General features: G+C 47.1%; 2 protein-coding genes across 2 annotated transcripts in view; both read right to left on the reverse strand.

Annotated features, from left to right (window-relative positions):
• Nucleotides 1-4798, reverse strand: part of LOC118219193 — a 172652-nt gene extending 167854 nt beyond the window's left edge. Inside the window, exon 1 of the mRNA XM_035402187.1 lies at nucleotides 4687-4798. The gene's annotated coding sequence lies outside the window, so the exon portion shown is untranslated. The remainder of the gene's footprint in view (nucleotides 1-4686) is intronic.
• A 7512-nt stretch (nucleotides 4799-12310) lies between these two features.
• On the reverse strand, nucleotides 12311-18781 carry LOC118219196 (Bardet-Biedl syndrome 10 protein homolog). The gene is made up of 3 exons (XM_035402189.1): nucleotides 18690-18781; nucleotides 13506-14094; nucleotides 12311-13435 (listed from the first exon to the last, which is right to left on the reverse strand). The coding sequence occupies exons 1-3, from the start codon at nucleotides 18779-18781 to the stop codon at nucleotides 12311-12313; spliced, it is 1806 nt and encodes a 601-aa protein (XP_035258080.1).
• Nucleotides 18782-22050: the final 3269 nt, after the last annotated feature.

Below are 22050 nucleotides of genomic sequence, written 5' to 3' on the forward strand. Positions count from 1 at the left end.
CATGCTGAATGTTTCTTTCTATTGCCAGGAACAACTTAATCATATATCCTTCTCTCGTTTTTCACGCAGGCTTTGTTGGTTTTTGTGGACATTAAAAGCGGCAATACATTTAGGTTATAACCCATATTGTTTGCAAGCATCCTGTTGTGTTGAAGATAGGCTAACTAGTAGGACAACACAGAATGCACGTGTCAGGTAAATATAAAAGCAAAATAATTACAAATTATATATTGAGTCCTTTCATATGCCGTAAATATGGCGATGTGTTTAATTGAATCGTAGGGCATGTCGCCAAGCAGAATTCTTACAGATCCTTCTAACCCAAATGCGATACTGCGTGGTCAAAAGCTGAATTTTGCACTTATCTGACCGTAACATTATAGGTACCAAATGTTATTTGGCAACTCAAGGCTTATGTTTTTATTGCCCTAATTAGAAGCTAATTTCTGGCAATCCTTCCCAGAAGGCTGTTGATATTGAGATCGCGGCTCATGTTAGATTTGAAGACTTTTGATCAATCCACATTCGTTATAGCTTCAACAAAAAGGGCACACTTCTTTCAGAAATTCTGTTTGGTGAGTTCATTTTAGTGATCATGGAATTTACCAACCTGAAAAAATATGTAGATTTTGATGGATTAAAAATTATAGGGGTGTGAATAATAGTGATATATATATAATTATTATTTTGAAGAAAATACCCCCCCCCCCTTTTTTTTTAAACATGTTATACATATAGCTCATTGCTTGCTTATTTATAGAGCCTTTTTTGTTTTTGTTTCACTTTTATTAAGTGTAAAAATAATTCTGGAAGGCAGTATATATGTAAAAATGTAGGTCGTGTGTTGAAGTTGCTCTGGACAAGTTTCTGCTAAATGTCTACATTCTAGCAATCCCTCACTGAGTCAGCATAACCAATCCCTCAGAAACGCACGCTTACACGCATACATGCACACGCACAAACGCACGCTTACATGCATACACGCGCGTTCTCAATTCTATGTGCCTGCTCGACCACTCCGCTCTGCAGCAGCAGGGCGTCTTGTAACCCCTCCCACCCGCCCAAAGGGATCACAGAGCTTCTCCACGCTAGCTCCCCAGTGGTGGAACGAACTCCCCGTCCCTCTCCGAACCACCCCCTCACTACCCATCTTCCGCCGTGGCCTGAAGACTCATCTCTTCAGACTATACCTAGACTAACCACCACCACGCTGTATAATTTTTTTTTAAAAAATACCCTTTTTCCTGTCACTTGTTACATGTTGCCCCATCCCTGCACTTCTTGGTAATTTGTATTTGTCCTAATACTGTAGCTTATTCTTCTGCCTAGTTGGCTTTGCAGATGTTAGACCAGGATAGTGTTCATTGTTCTCGGCTAGAAATAGCTGTACAAAATAAGTAATTGTACCTTACTGAACCCGTGTTCAGCAGTTGTCTACGATCATGAAAATGCACTTTTGTACGTCGCTTTGGATAAAAGCGTCTGCCAAATGAATGTAATGTAATGTACACACAGATGCGCATGCGTGCGCGCACAAAAAAATTCACAGAAATGCGCACAAACAAGTTTCAAGTTTAATTGTCATTTCCACATACATACTATACGGGAACGAAATGTCGTTCCTCACGGTCCAAGGTGCTAACACAAAATACAACACAGTCTCGAAACATAAAAACAGAATAAAAGCACAATAAAAACAGTGATAAATATAAATAATGCAGTAGGTGTAATTATAAGAACTATAAGAATATAGGTAATATCAATACTGCCTAACCAGTGGCCTCAGTGGTAATTATACATAGTATAAATAGGAGGCACAGCGGTGATGATGGCCCGGAATAAAGGGTCGGTACAGGGTAGTCATAAAATGTCCATTACAGGGGCAGAGAGGTGTAGTCCAGGTGTGCATCTGCGCACACACACAGATGTGCCCACACACACACGCACGAACCCACACACACACACATACTCTCTCTTGCACTTCTATGAAGATGTGGGATGGGGCAGAAAAACTGTCTAAAGTGGGTGTATTTTATTTGGATTTCAGAAATAATTGTTTCCCGCAAAGACATAACCGATGCAAAAGCAATTGCTTAAATGTTTGCTTTTTAGTTAGCTAGCAAGCCAGTTTAGAGTTATAGGTTTGCTTGAGTCTGAGGCGGGATTTGAACCTGGGTTTGTCACTCGTCCATAATGTTCCATTGGCAAACGTGCTACCCAGTGAACTATGAGGAAAGCAGATGTCGGGGCTGCATATTCTTGGTCTTTTAAACGTATGCACCTGTATGTATGTCCAATGAGGCAACCTATTCTGGTGCATGTGATGATGTAATCAGGCAGGAAGAAGAAAACGCAAAATCCACTAAGTTTGGGGCTTTATTGTGTGGACGTGTAAGGTCAGAAGGTACAGAAATGAATGTTTTTAAGGGTTGAGTCTGTGGTCATTGTGGTTATTTCTGTAAGGAAACCCTGAAAAGTGCCAAACTCTCTGTGCTGTATATGTATGGGGCATGCCACCCCACCAACACGTAACTTTGCAGGATGGCATACCTGCCACCCCAATTTCACATACTTAAGGTATGAAGATACTATCACATGGGAGGACCTGGAACTTGTATAAATACATACAGCCATTCAAATTTGTGCATAATGAATAACAGGATTGACAGAACATTTCTACTCTGCTGCCTCCTCTTCCTCCTCCTGGCTGTGTTCCGCCTGGCTGCGGATGTGGGAGTGAAGGATGAGGTCCACGGACAGCAGGCTTGACGCAGTGTGCAGGACGGAGAGGAGGAGCTGGTATTTACAGGCCAGGGACTCCAGCCCCCGAACCCTCCAGCTGGGGGGGGGCGGCCCCAGAGGCCCTGAGGAAGTGTGACTGGGCATCCAGGAAGCGTGGGCCGGGGTACAGCCGCCTGGGCACGCTCAGTACGGCCCCCGCCACCAGCCGGCAGGCCGCGCGCAGGTCGGGGCAGCGCCGCTGGGAGGCCTGCTGCAGGAGGCAGTGGTGCAGTACGAACTCAAACACGCCCCCTGCTGGTAGCACGCTGCCTGCCTCTATTAGGACACCTGAAGAGGCGGGGCCTGTTTCTCGGGTACGGGTCCCCAATGCTCCTTCTTTCCCTTCCCCAAAATGGATGCCTGGCCGCTCTCCTGATGCCTTGCCATTTCGTAGCCAGTCCGGAATTGGATGTTCAGGTTCTGCATCGGCTATGTGGCCCTCACCCTGTTTGGGTCCCTAATGCCTGACCTGTGGCCCCTCACCCCTGTTTAGGGTCCCTAATAAGGGCCTGTGTCCCCTCACCCCAGTTTGGGTCACTAATGAGGACCTGTGGCCCCTCACCCCAGTTTGGGTCGCTAATGAGGACCTGTAGGCCCCTCACCCCTGTTTGGGTCCCCAATAATGGCCTGTGGCCCTCCAGCCTCTGTGCTGTCAGTGCTCAGGTGGGCATTGTCCCTCATGCTGGCGGGTGCTCTATCTAACCTTGTGCCATTGTGTAGGCCGGGTTGTTTGACCATGTAATGAGCTACGTTCTCACTGTCCTCCTCCCTGCCCTGCGGGTGATGTGATTAGACAGGACCCTGTGCGTGACGCCACAGGACAGGCTCGTACACACGCTGAAGCATCCGGAACAGTCCGCAGAAGGCCGTGCTGCACTGCTCCGCCAGGCCGGGACTGGGCCCGCACAGAACCAGGCAGTGCGGTGCCAAGCCCCGCCCCTCTGGGAAGCCCACGTGGGCCAACCTGTCGGGACCCAGCACCACGGGCTTGCAGAATGTCACCGTGGCAACGTGCTTCTCTCCTATCAGGCTCCAGTCACCGGGGTCGGCAAAGAGCTCCGCCCCCGCCACACAGTATGATTCACACACTGTTACTCACACAGTATGATTCACACACTGTTACTCACACAGTATGATTCACACACTGTTACTCACACAGTATGATTCACACACTGTTACTCACACAGTATGATTCACACACTGTTACGCACACAGTATGATTTACACACTGTTACTCACACAGTATGATTCACACACTGTTACGCACACAGTATGATTTACACACTGTTACTCACACAGTATGATTCACACACTGTTACTCACACAGTATGATTCACACACTGTTACTCACACAGTATGATTTACACACTGTTACTCACACAGTATGATTCACACACTGTTACGTACACAGTATGATTTACACACTGTTACTCACACAGTATGATTCACACACTGTTACTCACACAGTATGATTCACACACTGTTACTCACACAGTATGATTTACACACTGTTACTCACACAGTATGATTCACACACTGTTACGCACACAGTATGATTTACACACTGTTACTCACACAGTATGATTCACACACTGTTACTCACACAGTATGATTCACACACTGTTACTCACACAGTATGATTCACACACTGTTATGCACGCAGTATGATTCACACACTGCCATGCACACGGTATGATTTACACACTGTTACTCACACAGTATGATTCACACACTGTTATGCACGCAGTATGATTTACACACTGTTACTCACACAGTATGATTCACACACTGTTACTCACACAGTATGATTTACACACTGTTACTCACACAGCTTTTTCCACTTGTATACTTTCATTTCTTATTTATAGTGCAAACGTCACATCCCCAACATCGAACTGTCCATACTGCAGTAAGACGTAGTGGTGAAAAACCGTTTTCTGAGCTGGATGAATGGAAGAAGCCCCAGGTTGTTGGCTGTGCTGTATGTCAGTAAGAGGGAGAACAGGTTCTGGGGCCTGTTACCTGGCCGAAGCGAGGTAAGGATCCTGTGGCCATCCCTGGTGATGAGGACCTCTCCAGAGTCACGGGTGAAGAGGACCTGGCCCCCGGACGGACCGAAGCACGGGCCCACCACCGCCTCCAAGGCCTGGGTGACCTGCAGCAGGGTCCCCAACTCCACCCTCTGCACCCCCTTCATCTCCACACTGCCTTTAACAGGGGCCTGCTGTACACACAGGGCGCAATCACTGAGCTGCATTTCCAACACAGACACAGCGTACTCAAACTGAAATGCACACGGTGCATTTCCCACACAGACACAGCGTACTCAAACTGAAATGCACACAGTGCATTTCCCACACAGACACAGCATATTCAAACTGAAATGCACACGGTGCATTTCCCACAGAGGCCCAGCGTACTCAAACTGAAATGCACATGGTCCATTTCAAACACAGGCACAGCATACTCAATCTGAAATGCAGGACTCCAACCCTGTAGGGTAACCTGTTCAGCAAACAAACAAACAATCCTTCCAAGTACAAAACTAGCACTGAAATCACATTTGCCTAATCAGAATCAGACAAAACAATCCTGCCAAATACAAAACTAACATGATCGCATTAGCCTAACTAGGTACATTGAGCTAAACTAGAGGCTAGGGAGGGGTGGGGAGAGGTGCAGCCTGAAGAGATGAGTCTTTAGTCTGCGCTTGAAGGTAATCAGATTCTCTGCTGTTCTGACTGCCACGGGAAGGTCCAGGGCCAGGACAGACAGCAGACGCGAACGGGAAGTACAGACACGAAGAGGGGGAGGTGCCAAGCGTCCAGAGGTGGCAGAACGGAGAGGTCTGGCTGGTGTGTAGGGTCTGATGATCCTCTGGATGTATCCTGGTGCTGACCCCTTAGCTGCCTGGTATGCAAGCACCGAAGTCTTAAATTTGTTGCGAGCCATAAGAGGCAGCCAGTGGAGGTCAGTGAGCAGGGGGGTGACATGGGAATGTCTGGGGAGGTTGTAGACCAGACGAGCTGCGGCATTCTGGATGAGCTGCTGGGGTCTGATGGCGGATTAATAATAATAATAATAATAATAATAATAATAAATTAAGAAATTAATTAAATACAAATATTAAACTCTAACCTTAAATTCTATTATTAAATATAATAATTTCCTATAATAATGTATTGATATCTATAATAATTATCTATAATAATTTATTATTGAATATAATAATATTATATATTATATGAATTATATCATATGTTTACATTATATATTAATATCAGCATGAGGGTTAACGTGTGACTGTTTTGCCAGAGGCTGGGGGTGCACATGATTATTAGGTGCATCGTGTTCATCACAGCTGCCTTCTGGTAAATGGACTGCATTTCTATAGCGCTTTCATCCAAAGCGCTTTACAATTGACGCCTCTCATTCACCCATTCACACACACACTCACACACCAACGGTGAAAGGCTGCCATGCAAAAGTACCAATCAGCTCGTTGGGAGCAATTAGGGGTTAGGTGTCTTGCTCAGGGACACTTCGACACGCCCAGGGCGGGGGATCAAACTGGTAACCGTCCGGCTGCCAGACAACCACTCTTAGCTCCTGAGCTATGTGGCCCCACACTGCACTGCCTTACGCCTGGTCTACACCGCTTACCTCGCCTGCGCGTGACGGCTACCTCGCCGAACTGCTGCGGCTCGCATGCATGTGTGTGTCCACACCGCCAGCGTTGCTGCTGCGGCGCTGCTACTGCCAGCCCTATCTGTCTACATTGAGTTTGCCTTTGATAATGGCCATCAATAATAGAATGTCTGATTTCATTTCATAAATTTAATTTATATTTAGTTTAGACAGAAAAAGGTTAAGAAGTGTGTGCTCAATTGTAAAAAAAAAAAAAAAATGAGGGCTTAGTTTCAGATCTTTACAAAAAATGTTACATTAGACAGAGAGAACCGGAGTAAGCAGTCAATGATTTAGAAACTCCCAACTTCAGCCTGGAGTCTCACCCTCTGGAGTTCAGTCCCTTGTAGTAGCGTCACAAGACCACCGGATGGCGGAAAGCATCCACTTTGTGTTTCCAGTATTCCAATACAGCCAACAGGTCTGATAGTCAAAAATATCAGAGTATTTACTTTTGCTATTTCAAGCTCCTGCCACGGCACATAATGGTTTTATTAAATTCCATTTAGCATGAGGATGGGGGTGTAATTTCAAAGAAACACTGCACTGGTTGATGCACTGAAGATGCTCGTTTTTATTGTACACACAGAGCACGTACACAGCGCATCAATACACACACACGCACGCACATGCACAACATGCACACACACGCACACAAACACACACACAAACACATATACACCATGTTCACCCGATCATATAGATAGATGGTTTGATACTGTGGTCTGTGTCTTTGGAGGCCCTACTAGACTGAAGGCTTTTCTTTCTGGGGAGGCTACGCTCCTTCGGTGTGTGTAGCAAGATGCTGGCCATGTTCTACCAGATCATTGTGGCCGGTGTCCTGTTCTACACCTGTGTGTGCTGGGCTGGGAGCCTCTACTCCAGGGACACAAAGAGGCTCAAACTGATCCAGAAGGCCAGCTGCCACCCGCTGCTGTTGTTTTGGGTGCAGTGGGTGTTTGCCGACTCTCCCCCCCCTCTCTGAGCCGGCCCCCCTTCTCTGCTTCCTCGGCCAGCCCTCTAGCTGCCCTCCTCAGCCTTGCCCCTGCCATGCCCGTGTTCTCCAGAAGGTAGAGCACTGACTGGCGGGTGAACCCCCAGCGTCCCACCTCCACTGGATATACTGTCGCTCTCTAACCGACCTCCTTACACTCCTTACACTCTCACACTCCGCTGCCAGGTCGGAGACCTTCAGGCGTTTCCGCTCATAGGCTGCTTCTGCCCCCTCCTCCCATGGGAGGGTGAGCTCCATAAGGAGCACCACCTTCACCCGAGTGGACCACATCTCCATATAAGGAGCACCACCTTCGCCCGAGTGGACCACGTCTCCATATAAGGAGCACTGTTCTGTGTCCCTGTGCTGGAGGCCTCCTCTGTGTCCCTGTGCTGGAGCCGTCTCACAGCCTGACAGACCTGCTCTGTGTCCCTGTGCCGGAGGCCTGCTCAGTGTCCCTGTGCTGGAGGCCTGCTCTGTGTCCCTGTGCTGGAGGCCTCGTTTGGGTGCAGCACAGAGCGGACGGTCTCATCCGCACCAAACCATTAGCGCAGGTTCTGAGGAGAAGGCAGGGTGTCATAATTGGCCCTGATCAGGAAGATAAGCCTGGCTTGTGGTATCTTCCACCAGTCTGACCCACTGAGCGATCGGTCCTCCACACTTTCCCACGCTGTCCATCCTCCCAGACCACCTTAGCAAACTGCTAAAACTTGCTACTTCTCCTGCGCTGTCCATGGTGGGATGACCCAGAGTCTTCTGTGTCCCTCTGTTTCCCTGCTGGGGGGGGTTGTGTCCCTCTGTTTCCCTGCTGGGGGGGTTGTGTCCCTCTGTTTCCCTGCTGGGAGGGGTTGTACCCCTCTGTTTCCCTGCTGGGGGGGGTTGTGTCCCTCTGTTTCCATGCTGGGGGGTTGTACCCCTCTGTTTTCCTGCTGGGGGGGTTGTACCCCTCTGTTTCCCTGCTGGGGGGGCTGTGTCCCTCTGTTTTCCTGCTGGGGGGGTTGTACCCCTCTGTTTCCCTGCTGGGGGGGCTGTGTCCCTCTGTTTCCCTGCTGGGGGGTTGTGCCCCTCTGTTTTCCTGCTGGGGGGGTTGTGTCCCTCTGTTTCCATGCTGGGGGGTTGTACTCCTCTGTTTCCCTGCTGGGGGGTTGTGTCCCTCTGTTTCCATGCTGGGGGGTTGTACTCCTCTGTTTCCCAGCTGGGGGGTTGTGCCCCTCTGTTTCCCAGCTGGGGGGGAAGCAGTCAGGTAGAAGCAAACTGCAAACATAGAATGCATATCAGGCCACTGCTATATGTACCACAATTAAACCATCAGTGAAAGCCCAGGATATACTGGTATATTTATAAATCAATGACAAACTATTTTCTACAGCATATACACCAATTTACCCACCAAGATATCATTTCTGATTAACAATGCTGTACATTTTCAGCTCTCATAAAACGCCAGTAGTACAGATTCTGATGTAGTCAGCTGAAAGGAACTTCTTAGCTTACAAAGGAGATGGTACAGTAGAATGGGCACATCTTATTTGTTCAGGTGCAGGGCATAAACAATATGTAGAGTTAAAAAAATGTCTGATGTTTGAACAGACTAGGCAGAATTTGTGTCATTCCAAACAGATTGGAATATGGGTTTAACATCTGCATGCCTTTGGAGCTGAGTGAGTACTTTGGTCGGTGAAAGTAGTGATGATATGTGTTATTCAACTAATCATTTAAACAGAAACATTTACACTCTAGACATTTGATACATACAAATGCAACATTACAAACGTGCACCAGCAGGCCTTATCTGATAGAAGAAAAATAATCACATTATCAGAACAGACATTGCCACAGGAATACCTAACACAAACGCAATTTTCCCGCATGTGGAATAAGCCGGTATTTTGGAAAAACAGAGTTGCGCGGTCTCTAATAAAAATGATTAGCATGGCTTACAGGCTCGTCACGGAACAGAAATAATATAAAATGACACCAATACAACAATCCTGTAATGTAATTACAGTATCACATTTTGCAGTAAATTATTGACTGATCAATGTTCAGTCCAAAAGCTCTTATTAAATGCCACTGTTGACATTTTTAAGTTTTGCCTTTACAATCCTTCCAGCTTCTCCCATTGTTATGCCTGGATTTATGACATGGTCAATCACTGTGGCTCTAAATTCATTGGATACAACAATATTTCTTCTACCTGCTTGACCACAACCTCAGCCACAGCTTCAGCCACGACCCGTCCATCAGTACCAACTGCATTGGGCTGCTCCATGTTGTCAGACACTGCTGAATTTTGTGCTGTAAAACAGGCTTTTATGTTGGGATTACCAATCGTGCTGCAATGCGACTCACCTGGGCAATGTTGCTGGAAGTGATGAGACAGGATTGCAAACATCTTGACTTCATTTCACAATCTGCATGTCTAGCAACAAGCACTGGAACATTGTACTAATACGAGACGACTGTATTGTGAAACTGAGTGTGATTTAGAGTTGTGCACTTTGTGGGTAGGTACTGCAATTAGTGTCTTAGGGTAAGAATTTTGCCAGTCAGTTTGGCAAATTTCCACATTTTTTTTTCCACATTACACCAAAGCAATCATAACATACTGTAATGCATTTGTAATGTGTGACTGCAGATATCAGAAATGCATCTGAAAAAATGAGAAACTGTAGGGTCTCAGGAACATCTCAGAAACTGGATGTCATGCAAACCACACTTCTGCCCTGGTTTTGGCTTAGTGGTCTAATTCATTCAACTGATGTGCAGCAGATCCAGGTTCAAACCTACAGGAAAATCATTTATTTGAGAGGTAACATAAACATACCAGCTCAATAGACAAGCAGTGCCTTTTCAAAATGTATTGAGTTGTGGTTACACTACAGTAACAGAAGCAAGCATTCATCAGACACTACATAACTTCTCTTATAATGGATTTTATTTCCACTACTGTAGATGAATGTCATTGCTTCAACTGCAGATTTTAGCCCCATGCTGATCTACTCAAATTGAGCCCAAACATAATCCCATACAGAATATGAAATAAGTACTACTGTGTCACAGGAGTTCAATACATCACACAATAATAAATCACAACAGCAAAACATTTGATATTTTAATAATTCAGGTTTAATCATTGCATATTATTGTCTGAAAATACAGAAAATTAAAGCAAAAAACAAACAAAACAAAAAAACAATCCTAAAAGAATTAATAAGGAAACTCAATCCATCATTGTTTACAGTAATGAAAGGAAATAAGTACACTGCAACATCCGCAGAATCCGCCCCTTTCTCACCACCTACTCAACCCAGCTCCTGGTCCAAGCAATGGTTCTATCCCGCCTGGACTACTGCAACTCTCTTCTGGCTGGACTACCGGCATCTGCCACCAGACCCCTGCAGCTCATCCAGAATGCTGCGGCTCGTCTGGTCTTCAACCTCCCCAGACACTCCCACGTAACTCCCCTGCTCACTACCCTCCACTGGCTGCCTGTTATAGCTCGCATCAAATTCAAAACATTGGTTCTAGCATACCAGGCAGTCAAGGGATCAGCCCCAGCATACCTCCACAAGATATTCAAACCCTACATGCCAGCCAGATCCCTCCGTTCTGCTACCTCAGGACGCCTAGCACCTCCCCCTCTTCGCACCTGCACTTCCAGAACACGTCTCCTGTCTGTTCTGGCCCCACGATGGTGGAATGACCTCCCTGTGGAGGTCAGAACAGCTGAGACACTGACCCAATTCAAACAACAACTGAAGACTCACCTCTTCAGGCTGCACCTCTCCCCATCCATCCCTACCCCCCTGTAAATGACTGTAAGCTTAGGGTTGTAACTAGGCAGCTGTTTCGTAGGTGACTTAGGTGCATTAACTGTCTTAACTACTGCTTGTATTTTTTCCATAGATTGTGTTGTTGCTGTTCTCGTTGTGTAAGTGTTAATCAGTTTATCCTTCAGGGTCCAAGTTGAACTATGCGGTTGTTCCCTGCACTTGGACCAGTACTTCTCTCTAGGGGTTTCGTCATACTTGTTCCTGGTTATGGTTATACACTTTGTTGTACGTCGCTCTGGATAAGAGCGTCTGCCAAATGCCTGTAATGAAATGTAAAATGTAACATAACCGATGCAAAAGCAATAGCTTAAATGTTTGATTTTTAGTTAGCTAGCAAGCCAGTTTAGAGTTAGAGGTTTGCTTGAGTCTGAGGGGGGATTTGAACCTGGGTCTGTCACTCGTCCATAATTGGTAAACGTGCTACCCAGTGAACTATGAGGAAAACAGATGTCGGGGCTGCAAATGTTTGGTCTTTTAAACGTATGCACCTGTATGTATGTCCAATGAGGCAACCTATTCTGGTGCATCTGTGATGATGTAATCAGTCAGGAAGAAGAAAACGCAAAATCCACTAAGTCTGGGGCTTTATTTTGTGGATGTGTGAGGTCAGAAGGTACAGAAATGAAGGTTTTTAAGGGTTGAGTCTGTGGTCATTGTGGTTATTTCTGTAAGGAAACACTGAAAAGTGCCGAACTCTTGGTGCTGTATATGTATGGGGCATGCCACCCCACCAACACGTAACTTTGCAGGATGGCATACCTGCCACCCCAATTTCACATACTTAAGGTATGAATATACTATCACATGGGAGGACCTGGAACTTGTATAAATACATACAGCCATTCAAATTTGTGCATAATGAAAAACAGGATTGACAGAACATTTCCACTCTTCTGCCTCCTCTTCCTCCTCCTGGCTGTGTTCCGCCTGGCTGCGGATGTGGGTGTGAAGGATGAGGTCCACGGACAGCAGGCTTGACGCAGTGTGCAGGACGGAGAGGAGGAGCTGGTATTTACAGGCCAGGGACTCCAGCCCCTGAACCCTCCAGCTTGGGGGGGGCGGCCCCAGAGGCCCTGAGGAAGTGTGACTGGGCATCCAGGAAGCGTGGGCCGGGGTACAGCCGCCTGGGCACGCTCAGTACGGCCCCCGCCACCAGCCGGCAGGCCGCGCGCAGGTCGGGGCAGCGCCGCTGGGAGGCCTGCTGCAGGAGGCAGTGGTGCAGTACGAACTCAAACGCGCCCCCTGCTGGTAGCACGCTGCCTGCCTCTATTAGGACACCTGAAGAGGCGGGGCCTGTTTCTCGGGTACGGGTCCCCAATGCTCCTTCTTTCCCTTCCCCAAAATGGACGCCTGGCCGCTCTCCTGATGACTTGCCATTTCGTAGCCAGTCTGGAATTGGATGTTCAGGTTCTGCTTCGGGCTCTGTGCTGTCAGGATTTTGGCTTTGGCCTGCACACAGTGACCCCTCACCCTTGTTTGGGTCCCTAATAAGGGCCTGTGTCCCCTCACCCCAGTTTGGGTCCCTAATAAGGGCCTGTGTCCCCTCACCCCAGTTTAGGTCCCCAATAATGGCCTGTGGCCCCTCACCCCTGTTTGGGTCCCCAATAATGGCCTGTGGCCCTCCAGCCTCTGTGCTGTCAGTGCTCAGGTGGGCATTGTCCCTCATGCTGGCGGGTGCTCTATCTAACCTTGTGCCATTGTGTAGGCCGGGTTGTTTGACCATGTAATGAGCTACGTTCTCACTGTCCTCCTCCCTGCCCTGCGGGTGATGCGATTGGACAGGACCGTGTGCGTGACGCGACAGGACAGACTCGTACACGCGCTGAAGCATCCGGAACAGTCCGCAGAAGGCCGTGCTGCACTGCTCTGCCAGGCCGGGACTGGGCCGGCACAGAACCAGGCAGTGCGGTGCCAAGCCCCGCCCCTCTGGGAAGCCCACGTGGGCCAACCTGTTGGGACCCAGCACCACGGGCTTGCAGAATGTCACCGTGGCAACGTGCTCCTCTCCAATCAGGCTCCAGTCACCGGGGTCGGCAAAGAGCTCCGCCCCCGCCAGCCAGCTCGTCACTGTCCACGCACTCCACCACGGACAGGCCGGCCCGCCGAGCGAGGTCCAGCGCCAGCTCCGACTGCTTCGCTGCCGAGAGCAGCAGCCCCACCCTCAGCCTGCGCAGGCAGGCCACGCCCCGCTCTGCCCTCCCGCCCACCCCGCCGCAGCACCTCTGGGCCTGCGCCGCCCTCGCCAGGTTCAGAGGGACGCCAGGGGGCGCCAGAGGGGACTGGAGCGGCACGCTTGTGGCCAGCGCTCGGAGCGGCCCGTCGCCAGGGCAACGCACCGCAAAGTCTCTGTGGATCACCAGGCCCTGGAGGACCCGGGACCGGCTCACGGGCAGGCCTGGCACGGGCGTGTGGAGCGCGGCGAAGTGGCGGGCGATCAGGGTCACGCCGGTGCAGTCCTGCTCACACCGCCACCTGCGGTAGAACTCGCAGGCCGTTTGGCTCAGGACCCCCCAGTGGGAGCTCGCCGTCTTTCCCCGGAAGTAGGCGTCCGTGAGCGGGCGCAGGTGGGCGGAGTCCTGGAGAAAGGACAGGGCGCGAGGGGCAAGGCCCTGCCCGATCACGCCATCCAAAACGAGCGTCTGGAAGGAAAGCAGAATGTGAGCCACGCGGCGGGCCTGAATGCCGTGGAGATGGTCGCCGTGGATACCCCGCAGAAGCGCCCCCAGCAGGAGAAGGAAGGACTTGGCTCCATCACCCGTGATCTTACAGTGTGCTGATACACATCCCACCAGGACTCTGTCACAGGCACAACACAACACCATTATCAGCACACACATCTCTATCCATAGTCTTTTACTCACTATTACTCATACAGTATGATTTACACAGTCACTCATACAGTATGATTTACACAGTCACTCATACACATTGGTAATCACACAGTATTATTTACACACAGTTCCTCACGCAGTATATTTGACACAGTTACTCATACACATTGCTAATCACGCAATATGAATTACACACTGATACTCGCAGCATTATTTATACATTGTTGCTCACAGTATGATTTACACACTGTTACTCACACAGTATGATTTACACGCTGTGTCTGTGCATTTCCAACACAGACACAGCGTACTCAATCTGAAATGCACACGGTACATTTCCCACACAGACACAGCATACTCAAACTGAAATGCACACAGTGCATTTCCAACACAGACACAGCGTACTCAAACTGAAATGCACACGGTGCATTTCCCACACAGACACAGTGTACTCAAACTGAAATGCACACGGTGCATTTCCCACACAGACACAGTGTACTCAAACTGAAATGCACATGGTGCATTTCCCACACAGACACCGTGAGTGAGTTTTGGTAAAGCAAATATAACCGTAAGAAAACGTTAGTGTAAAAGAGGAAATTATCTGCCTGAGGGTGAGTCGGGATTCAAGCCTTAAACTGGAGGTTTACCAGTCTGTGACTTCGTTAGTGCAGCACCATGCCATAGCTATGCAATGCGTGAAATATCATTAGTAAACCTGCCGGTGGTTTTAAAGAAGAACACAGGCCAGTAAGCACAGAAGAGCTCCCGTTGAATCCATATGGCTTAGCAATATTGTAGCTGGTTAATAACAGAACGTACAGACGGTAAGTGATAATGCATATGGCTTAGCAATATTGTAGCCGGTTAATAACTGAACGGTGAACAGCGAGTAGATATGGTGCAAAAGCAATAATTGAGAAGTAGTAGACAATCATTAGTGAGGGTAAAAGCAGGTTAAAGAAACATATTCCTAGCTGGGCTTGAACCTAGGACCCTGTCTTCCCATGACTGTGACCATGCCCACTAGGTCACAGCAGACTAGTTGTTTAAACTGGAAATGTTTCAGAGTAAAAGGTATGGGTATTTTGCGTGTGTATGCAAGTTTTTGATTGGGTCGTGTAGGTGAAGATTTGGCTGGTGTCAGTAAAATGTCCAATGGGGAGACATGTTGTTAGTGGGATAGGCGGCAGGAAAAATAAGAAGAAGAAGAAGAAGAAGAAGAAGAAGAAGAAGGAGGAAACACAAAATCCCCTTAGTTTGGGGCTTTATTGTGTGGACATGTGAAGTTGTTTATGAATTCTGTCTGTTGAAATGTTTAATGTTTTTAAGGGCTGAGTGTCTGTGGCTGTTGTGGTTATTTCTGTGGGGAACCCTGAAAAGTGCCAAACTCTCGGTGCTGTACAGGTATGGGGCACGCCCCCGCCAAGGTGTAACTTGGCGGGATGGCATACCTGCCATCCCAATTTTTCTCATTCAAGCAGAGTAAAATAATACATTAACGTGTAGGCTTGTTATCATACCAAAGCTTGTTATCATACCAATTTTTTTTAAAGGAAAGCCTTAAGACTAAACATAAGGTCATGTCATGGCTGTGGCTCTATCACATGGGTGTTTGCTGTAATTACAACAGGGAAAAAGTTACTCAGACGAGCTTGCTCCTGTTAAGATAATATACTCCATACTGGTGTGTGGCATTAGAAAACTTCTGAGAATTCCTCTGCAGGCTGTGTAGTGTGTGTCTCCCTGGTGCCCCTTATATTAAAGCCTGTTAAAGGAAACCTGTCTACCTCATGTACAGTGCCATGAAAAATATTTTCTCCCATTCTGATTTCCTATATTAGGGCCTAGTTTCAGATCTTTACAAAAAATGTTGTATTAGACAGAGGGAACTGGAGTAAGCAGTCAGCGTTTTAGAAACTCCCAACTTCTGCTTTGAGTCTCACCCTCTGGAGTTCAGTCCCTTGTAGTAGCGTCACAAGACCACCGGATGGCGGAAAGCATCCACTTTGTGTTTCCAGTATTCCAGTACAGCCAACAGGTCTGATAGCAAAAGTAAATACTCTGATATTTTCGACTATTTCAAGCTCCTGCCACGGCACATAATGGTTTTATTAAATTCCATTTAGCATGAGGATGGGGGTGTAATTTCAAAGAAACACTGCACTGGTTGATGCACTGAAGATGCTCATTTTTATTGTACACACAGGGCACGTACACAGCGCATCAATACACACAGACGCACACACATGCACAACATGCACACACACGCACACAAACACACACACAAACACATATACACCATGTTCACCCGATCATATATATAGATGGTTTGATACTGTGGTTTGTGTCTTTGGAGGCCCTACTAGACTGAAGGCTTTTCTTTCTGGGGAGGCTACGCTCCTTCGGTGTGTGTAGCAGGATGCTGGCCATGTTCTACCAGATCATTGTGGCCGGTGTCCTGTTCTACACCTGTGTGTGCTGGGCTGGGAGCCTCTACTCCAGGAACACAAAGAGGCTCAAACTGATACAGAAGGCCAGCTGCCACCCTCTGCTGTTGTTTCGGGTGCAGTGGGTGTTTGCCGACTCTCCCCCCCTCTCTGCGCCAGCCCCCCTTCTCTGCTTCCTCGGCCAGCCCTCTAGCTGCCCTCCTCAGCCTTGCCCCTGCCATGCCCGTGTTCTCCAGAAGGTAGAGCACTGACTGGCGGGTGAACCCCCAGCGTCCCACCTCCACTGGATATACTGTCGCTCTCTAACCGACCTCCTTACACTCCTTACACTCTCACACTCCGCTGCCAGGTCGGAGTACTTCAGGCGTTTCCGCTCATAGGCTGCTTCTGCCCCCTCCTCCCATGGGAGGGTGAGCTCCATAAGGAGCACCACCTTCACTCGAGAGGACCACGTCTCCATATAAGGAGCACCACCTTCGCCCGAGTGGACCACGTCTCCATATAAGGAGCACTGTTCTGTGTCCCTGTGCTGGAGGCCTCCTCTGTGTCCCTGTGCTGGAGGCCTGCTCTGTGTCCCTGTGCTGGAGCCGTCTCACAGCCTGACAGACCTGCTCTGTGTCCCTGTGCCGGAGGCCTGCTCAGTGTCCCTGTGCTGGAGGCCTGCTCTGTGTCCCTGTGCTGGTGGACTGCTCTGTGTCCCTGTGCCGGAGGTCTGCTCTGTGTCCCTGTGCTGGAGCCGTCTCACAGTCTGACAGAATGTGCCGGAGGCCTCGTTTGGGTGCAGCACAGAGCGGACGGTCTCATCCGCACCAAACCATTAGTGCACGTTCTGAGGAGAAGGCAGGGAGTCATAATTGGCCCTGATCAGGAAGCTAAGCCTGGCTTGTGGTATCTTCCACCAGTCTGACCCACTGAGCGATCGGTCCTCCACACTTTCCCACGCTGTCCATCCTCCCAGACCACCTTAGCAAACTACTAAAACCTGCTACCTCTCCTGCGCCATCCATGGTGGGATGACCCAGTCTTCTGTGCCCCTCTGTTTTCCTGCTGGGGGGTTGTGCCCCTCTGTTTCCCTGCTGGGGCGGTTGTACCCCTCTGTTTTCCTGCTGGGGGGGTTGTGCCCCTCTGTTTCCCAGCTGAGGGGAAGCAGTCAGGTAGAAGCAAACTGCAAACACAGAATGCACATCAGGCCACTGCTATATGTACCACAATTAAACCATCAGTGAAAGCCCAGGATATACTGGTATATTTATAAATCAATGACAAACTATGTTCTACAGCATACCCAGCAATTTACCCACCCAGATATCATTTCTGATTCACAATGTTGCACATTTTCAGCTCTCATAAAATGCCAGTAGTACAGATTCTGATGTAGTCAGCTTAAAGGAACTTCTTAGCTTACAAAGGAGATGGTACAGTAGAATGGGCACATCCAATTTGTTCAGGTGCAGGGCATAAACAATATGTAGAGTTAAAAAAATGTCTGATGTTTGAACAGACTAGGCAGAATGTGTCATTCCAAACAGATTGGAGTATGGGTTTAACATCAGCATGCCTTTGGAGCTGAGTGAGTACGTTTAACATGGTCGGTGAAAATAGCGGCGATATGTGTTATTCAACTAATCATTTAAACAGAAACATTTACACTCTAGACATTTGACATGTAAACGGTAAAAATAACACATAGAAATGCAACATTACAAACTTGCACCAGTAGGCCTTATCTGATAGAAGAAAAATTATCACATTATCAGAACAGACAGAACAGTCATTACCACACGAATACCTAACACAAACGCAATTTTCCCCCATGTGGAATAAGCCGACAGAGTTGCGCGGTCTCTAATAAAAATGATTAGCATGGCTTACAGGCTCGTCACGGAACGGAAATAATATAAAATGACACCAACACAACAATACTGTAATGTAATTACAGTATCACATTTTGCAGTAAATTATTGGCTTATCAATGTTCAGTCCAAAAGCTCTTATTAGATGCCACTGTTGACATTTTAAAGTTTGGCCTTACAATCCTTCCAGCTTCTCCCATTGTTATGCTTGGATTTATGACATGGTCAATCACTGTGGCTCTAAATTCATTCAGTACAGCAGCATTTCTTCAACCTGCTTGACCACAACCTCAGCCACAGCCTCAGCCACGACCCGTCCATCAGTAACAACTGCATTGGGCTGCTCCATGTTGTCAGACACTGCTGAATGTAGTGCTGTAAAACAGCCTTTTATGTTGGGATTACCAATCGTGCTGCAATGCGACTCACCTGGGCAATGTTGCTGGAAGTGATGAGACAGAATTGCAAACATCTTGACTTCATTTCACAATCTGCATGTCTAGCAATAAGCATTGGAACATTGTACTAATACGAGACGACACTTTGTGGGCAGGTACTGCAATTAGTGTCTTAGGGTAAGAATTTTGCCAGTCAGTTTGGCAAATTGAGTTTTCCACATTGAGCCAAAGCAATCATAACATACTGTAATGCATTTGTAATGTGTGACTGCAGATATCAGCAATGCATCTGAAAAAATGTAAAAACTGCAGGGTCTCAGGAACATCTCAGAGACTGGATGTCATGCAAACCACACTTATGCTCTGATTTTGGCTTAGTGGTCTAATCCATTCAACTGATGTGCAGCAGATCCAGGTCAAACCTTCAGGAAAACCATTTATTTGAGAGGTAACATAAACATACCAGCTCAATAGACAAGCAGTGCCTTTTCAAAATGTATTGAGTTGTGGTTATACTACAGCAACAGAAGCAAGCATTCATCAGACACTACACAACTTCTCTTATAATAGATTTTATTTCCACTACTGTACATGAATGCCATTGCTTCACAACTGCAGATTTTAGCCCCATGCTGATCTACTCAAATTGAGCCCAAACATAATCCCATACAGAATATGAAATAAGTACTACTGCGGAGTACAGGAGTTCAATACATCACACAATAATAAATCACAACAGCAAAACATTTGATATTTTAATAATTCAGGTTTAATCATTGCATATTATTGTCTGAAAATACAGAAAAGTGAAACAAAAAAAAACTAAACAAAAACAATACTAACAGAATTAATAAGGAAACTCAATCCATCATTGTTTACAGTAATGAAAGAAAATAAATACACTGCAGTTATCATTCTGCATTCTCCCTATCAGCTGCATTTGCCCACAGAAATTTGCACATTGGAACTCTTGTGAAAATGAATGAAAGCAACAGTAAAAACTAGTAAAATGCACATTTAAGTGGAGGAGTTTGCCACTGGATTCTTTTAAAAAAGATGCAGATACAGGAGACAGAATTATTACTTCAAAGACATTTCACCCTGCCATCTTTTGGCATTATTACTCTCAATGTTATATTAATGTTTTAACAATCAAAAGTACATAAACACACCTTGAACATTTGCAGTATAAATGTATTGAAATGTAAAAAAAAAAAATCACATTTAGACAGCAAGTGCTTAACCTGAACTGCTAAAAGATAATACTCTTATGTACAGGGGTTAGGCTGTACTGAGGTTATATATATATATATATATATATATATATATATATATATATATATATATATATAATATTGGGCACAGCTGAAATTGCACTGGTAAGGCATTGGTCAAGGAAGGTTGCAAGTGTCGATGAGTGTGTGTGTGTGTGATTGGGTGAGAGTGTGTTTGTGTGCGTGAATTTGTGAATGTGTGTGCATACATGCATACGTTTGTGGGAGTGACTGTGGATGTGAACATGTGTGTGTATGTGTGTGAGTGCATGAGTATGTGTGTGCCCGGATTGTGTGTGTGTATGGGTAAGAGAATGCGTGTGCGTGTGCACGCATGTATGTGTGTGTGCATGTGTGAGAGTATGATTGAGTGCATGAGTATGCGTGTGTGTGCACACGGGTGCGTGTGTGTATGGGTAAGAGAAAGTGTGTGTGCATGCGTTTGTGTGAATGTGTGTGTGATTGTTTATTTGAGTGTGTGTGCGTGCAAGAGAATGAGTGTATGTATGTGTATGTGTGTGTGCGTGAGAGTGCCTTTGTGAACGTGTGTGTGTGCATGTGTGAGTGCATGAGTGTGTGTGTGTGCGTATGGGTAAGAGAATGTGTGTGTTTATACATGTGTGTGCGTGCGTGTGTATGGGAATGAGAATGTGTGTGTGTTGACACGTTTGCGTTTGTGCGTGATTGCATAAATGTGTGTGTGTGTGCGCGCGTTTGTGAAAATGTGTCTCTGTATACTGTATGTGAGTGTCTGAGTGAGAGAAAGTGTGTGTGTATGAGTGCGTGTATGTGTGCGTGAGATTGTGGGTGTCCGTGTGTAGGTGTGTGTGAGTGACTGGGTGTGAGAGAGTGTGCGTGCGTAGGTCTGTGAGTGCGTGTGCATGAGTAAACATGAGTGTATGTATTTGTGAGTGCGTGTGCATGACAGAGAGAAAGGGTGTGTGTGAGAGTATGTGTGTGTGTGATGGAGTGTATGTGAGAGAGAGGGTGTGTGTGTGTGTGTGAGACTGGGTGTGCGAGAGGGTGTGTAGGTGTGTGAGTGCGTGTGTGTGAGACTAGGTACATATGAGTGTGTATATATATATGTGTGAGTGTGTGATTGAGTGTGTGTGTATGTTTATACGAGTGTGTGTGTGTATATACGTGCGTGTGTGTGTGTGTATGTGTGTGTGTGTGTGTGTGTATGTGTGAGTGTGTGATTGAGTGTGTGTATCTGTACATGAGAGTGTGTGTATATATATGTCTGTGTGTGTGTGTGCATGCGTTGGAGTGTGTATGCTCACATGTATGTGTGTATGCATGTGTGTGTGTGTGCACGCGCATGTGTGTGTGTCTCTACTCCAGTTAGCAGAGGGACACTGAGGAGTGTGTGTGTTGACACGTGTTTGTGTCTCTGCAGGCATGTGTGTGTGTGCGTGAGTGCATGAGTTTGTGTGTGTGTGCGTGCGTTTGTGTGAATGTGTGTGGATGTGAGTGTGTGTGTGTGAGAGAGAGGGTGTATGTGTGTGTGTGTGTGAGTATGAGAGAAAGAGAGAGAGAGAGAGAGTGTGTGCATACGATTATGAGCGTGTGTATGTATGCATGCATGTGTGTGTGCGTGAGAGTGCACTGGTGAATGTGTGTGTGTTTATACATGTGTGTGCATGTGTACGGGAATGTGAATGTGTGTGTTGACATGTTTTTGTGTCTCTGCACGCATGTATGTGTGCGTGCGTGAGTTTGTGTGTGCGTGCGTGCGTTTGTGTGAATGTGTGTGGATGTGAGTGTGTGTGTGTGTGTTTATACATGTGTGTGCATGCGTATAGGAATGTGAATGTGTGTGTTGACACGTGTTTGTGTCTCTGCATGCATGTATGTGTGCGTGCGTGAGTGCATGAGTTTGTGTGTGTGTGCGTGCGTTTGTGTGAATGTGTGTGTGACTGTGGATGTGAGTGCATGTGTGTGAG

This window comes from Anguilla anguilla, chromosome 19 (genome assembly GCF_013347855.1).
Source record: "Anguilla anguilla isolate fAngAng1 chromosome 19, fAngAng1.pri, whole genome shotgun sequence".
Lineage (NCBI taxonomy): Eukaryota > Metazoa > Chordata > Actinopteri > Anguilliformes > Anguillidae > Anguilla > Anguilla anguilla.

Excerpts from the sequence above, each read along its gene's own strand:
- LOC118219196 (XM_035402189.1), bottom strand. The coding sequence starts at position 18,781 with ATGGAGCAGCCCAATGCAGTTGTTACTGATGGACGGGTCGTGGCTGAG. Across the intron at positions 14,095-18,689 it reads CAGGTTGAAGAAATGCTGCT|AGTCCTGGTGGGATGTGTAT; the intron begins GTACTGAATGAA and ends TGCCTGTGACAG. Across the intron at positions 13,436-13,505 it reads CCCAGAGGTGCTGCGGCGGG|CGAAGCAGTCGGAGCTGGCG; the intron begins GTGGGCGGGAGG and ends TGCTCTCGGCAG.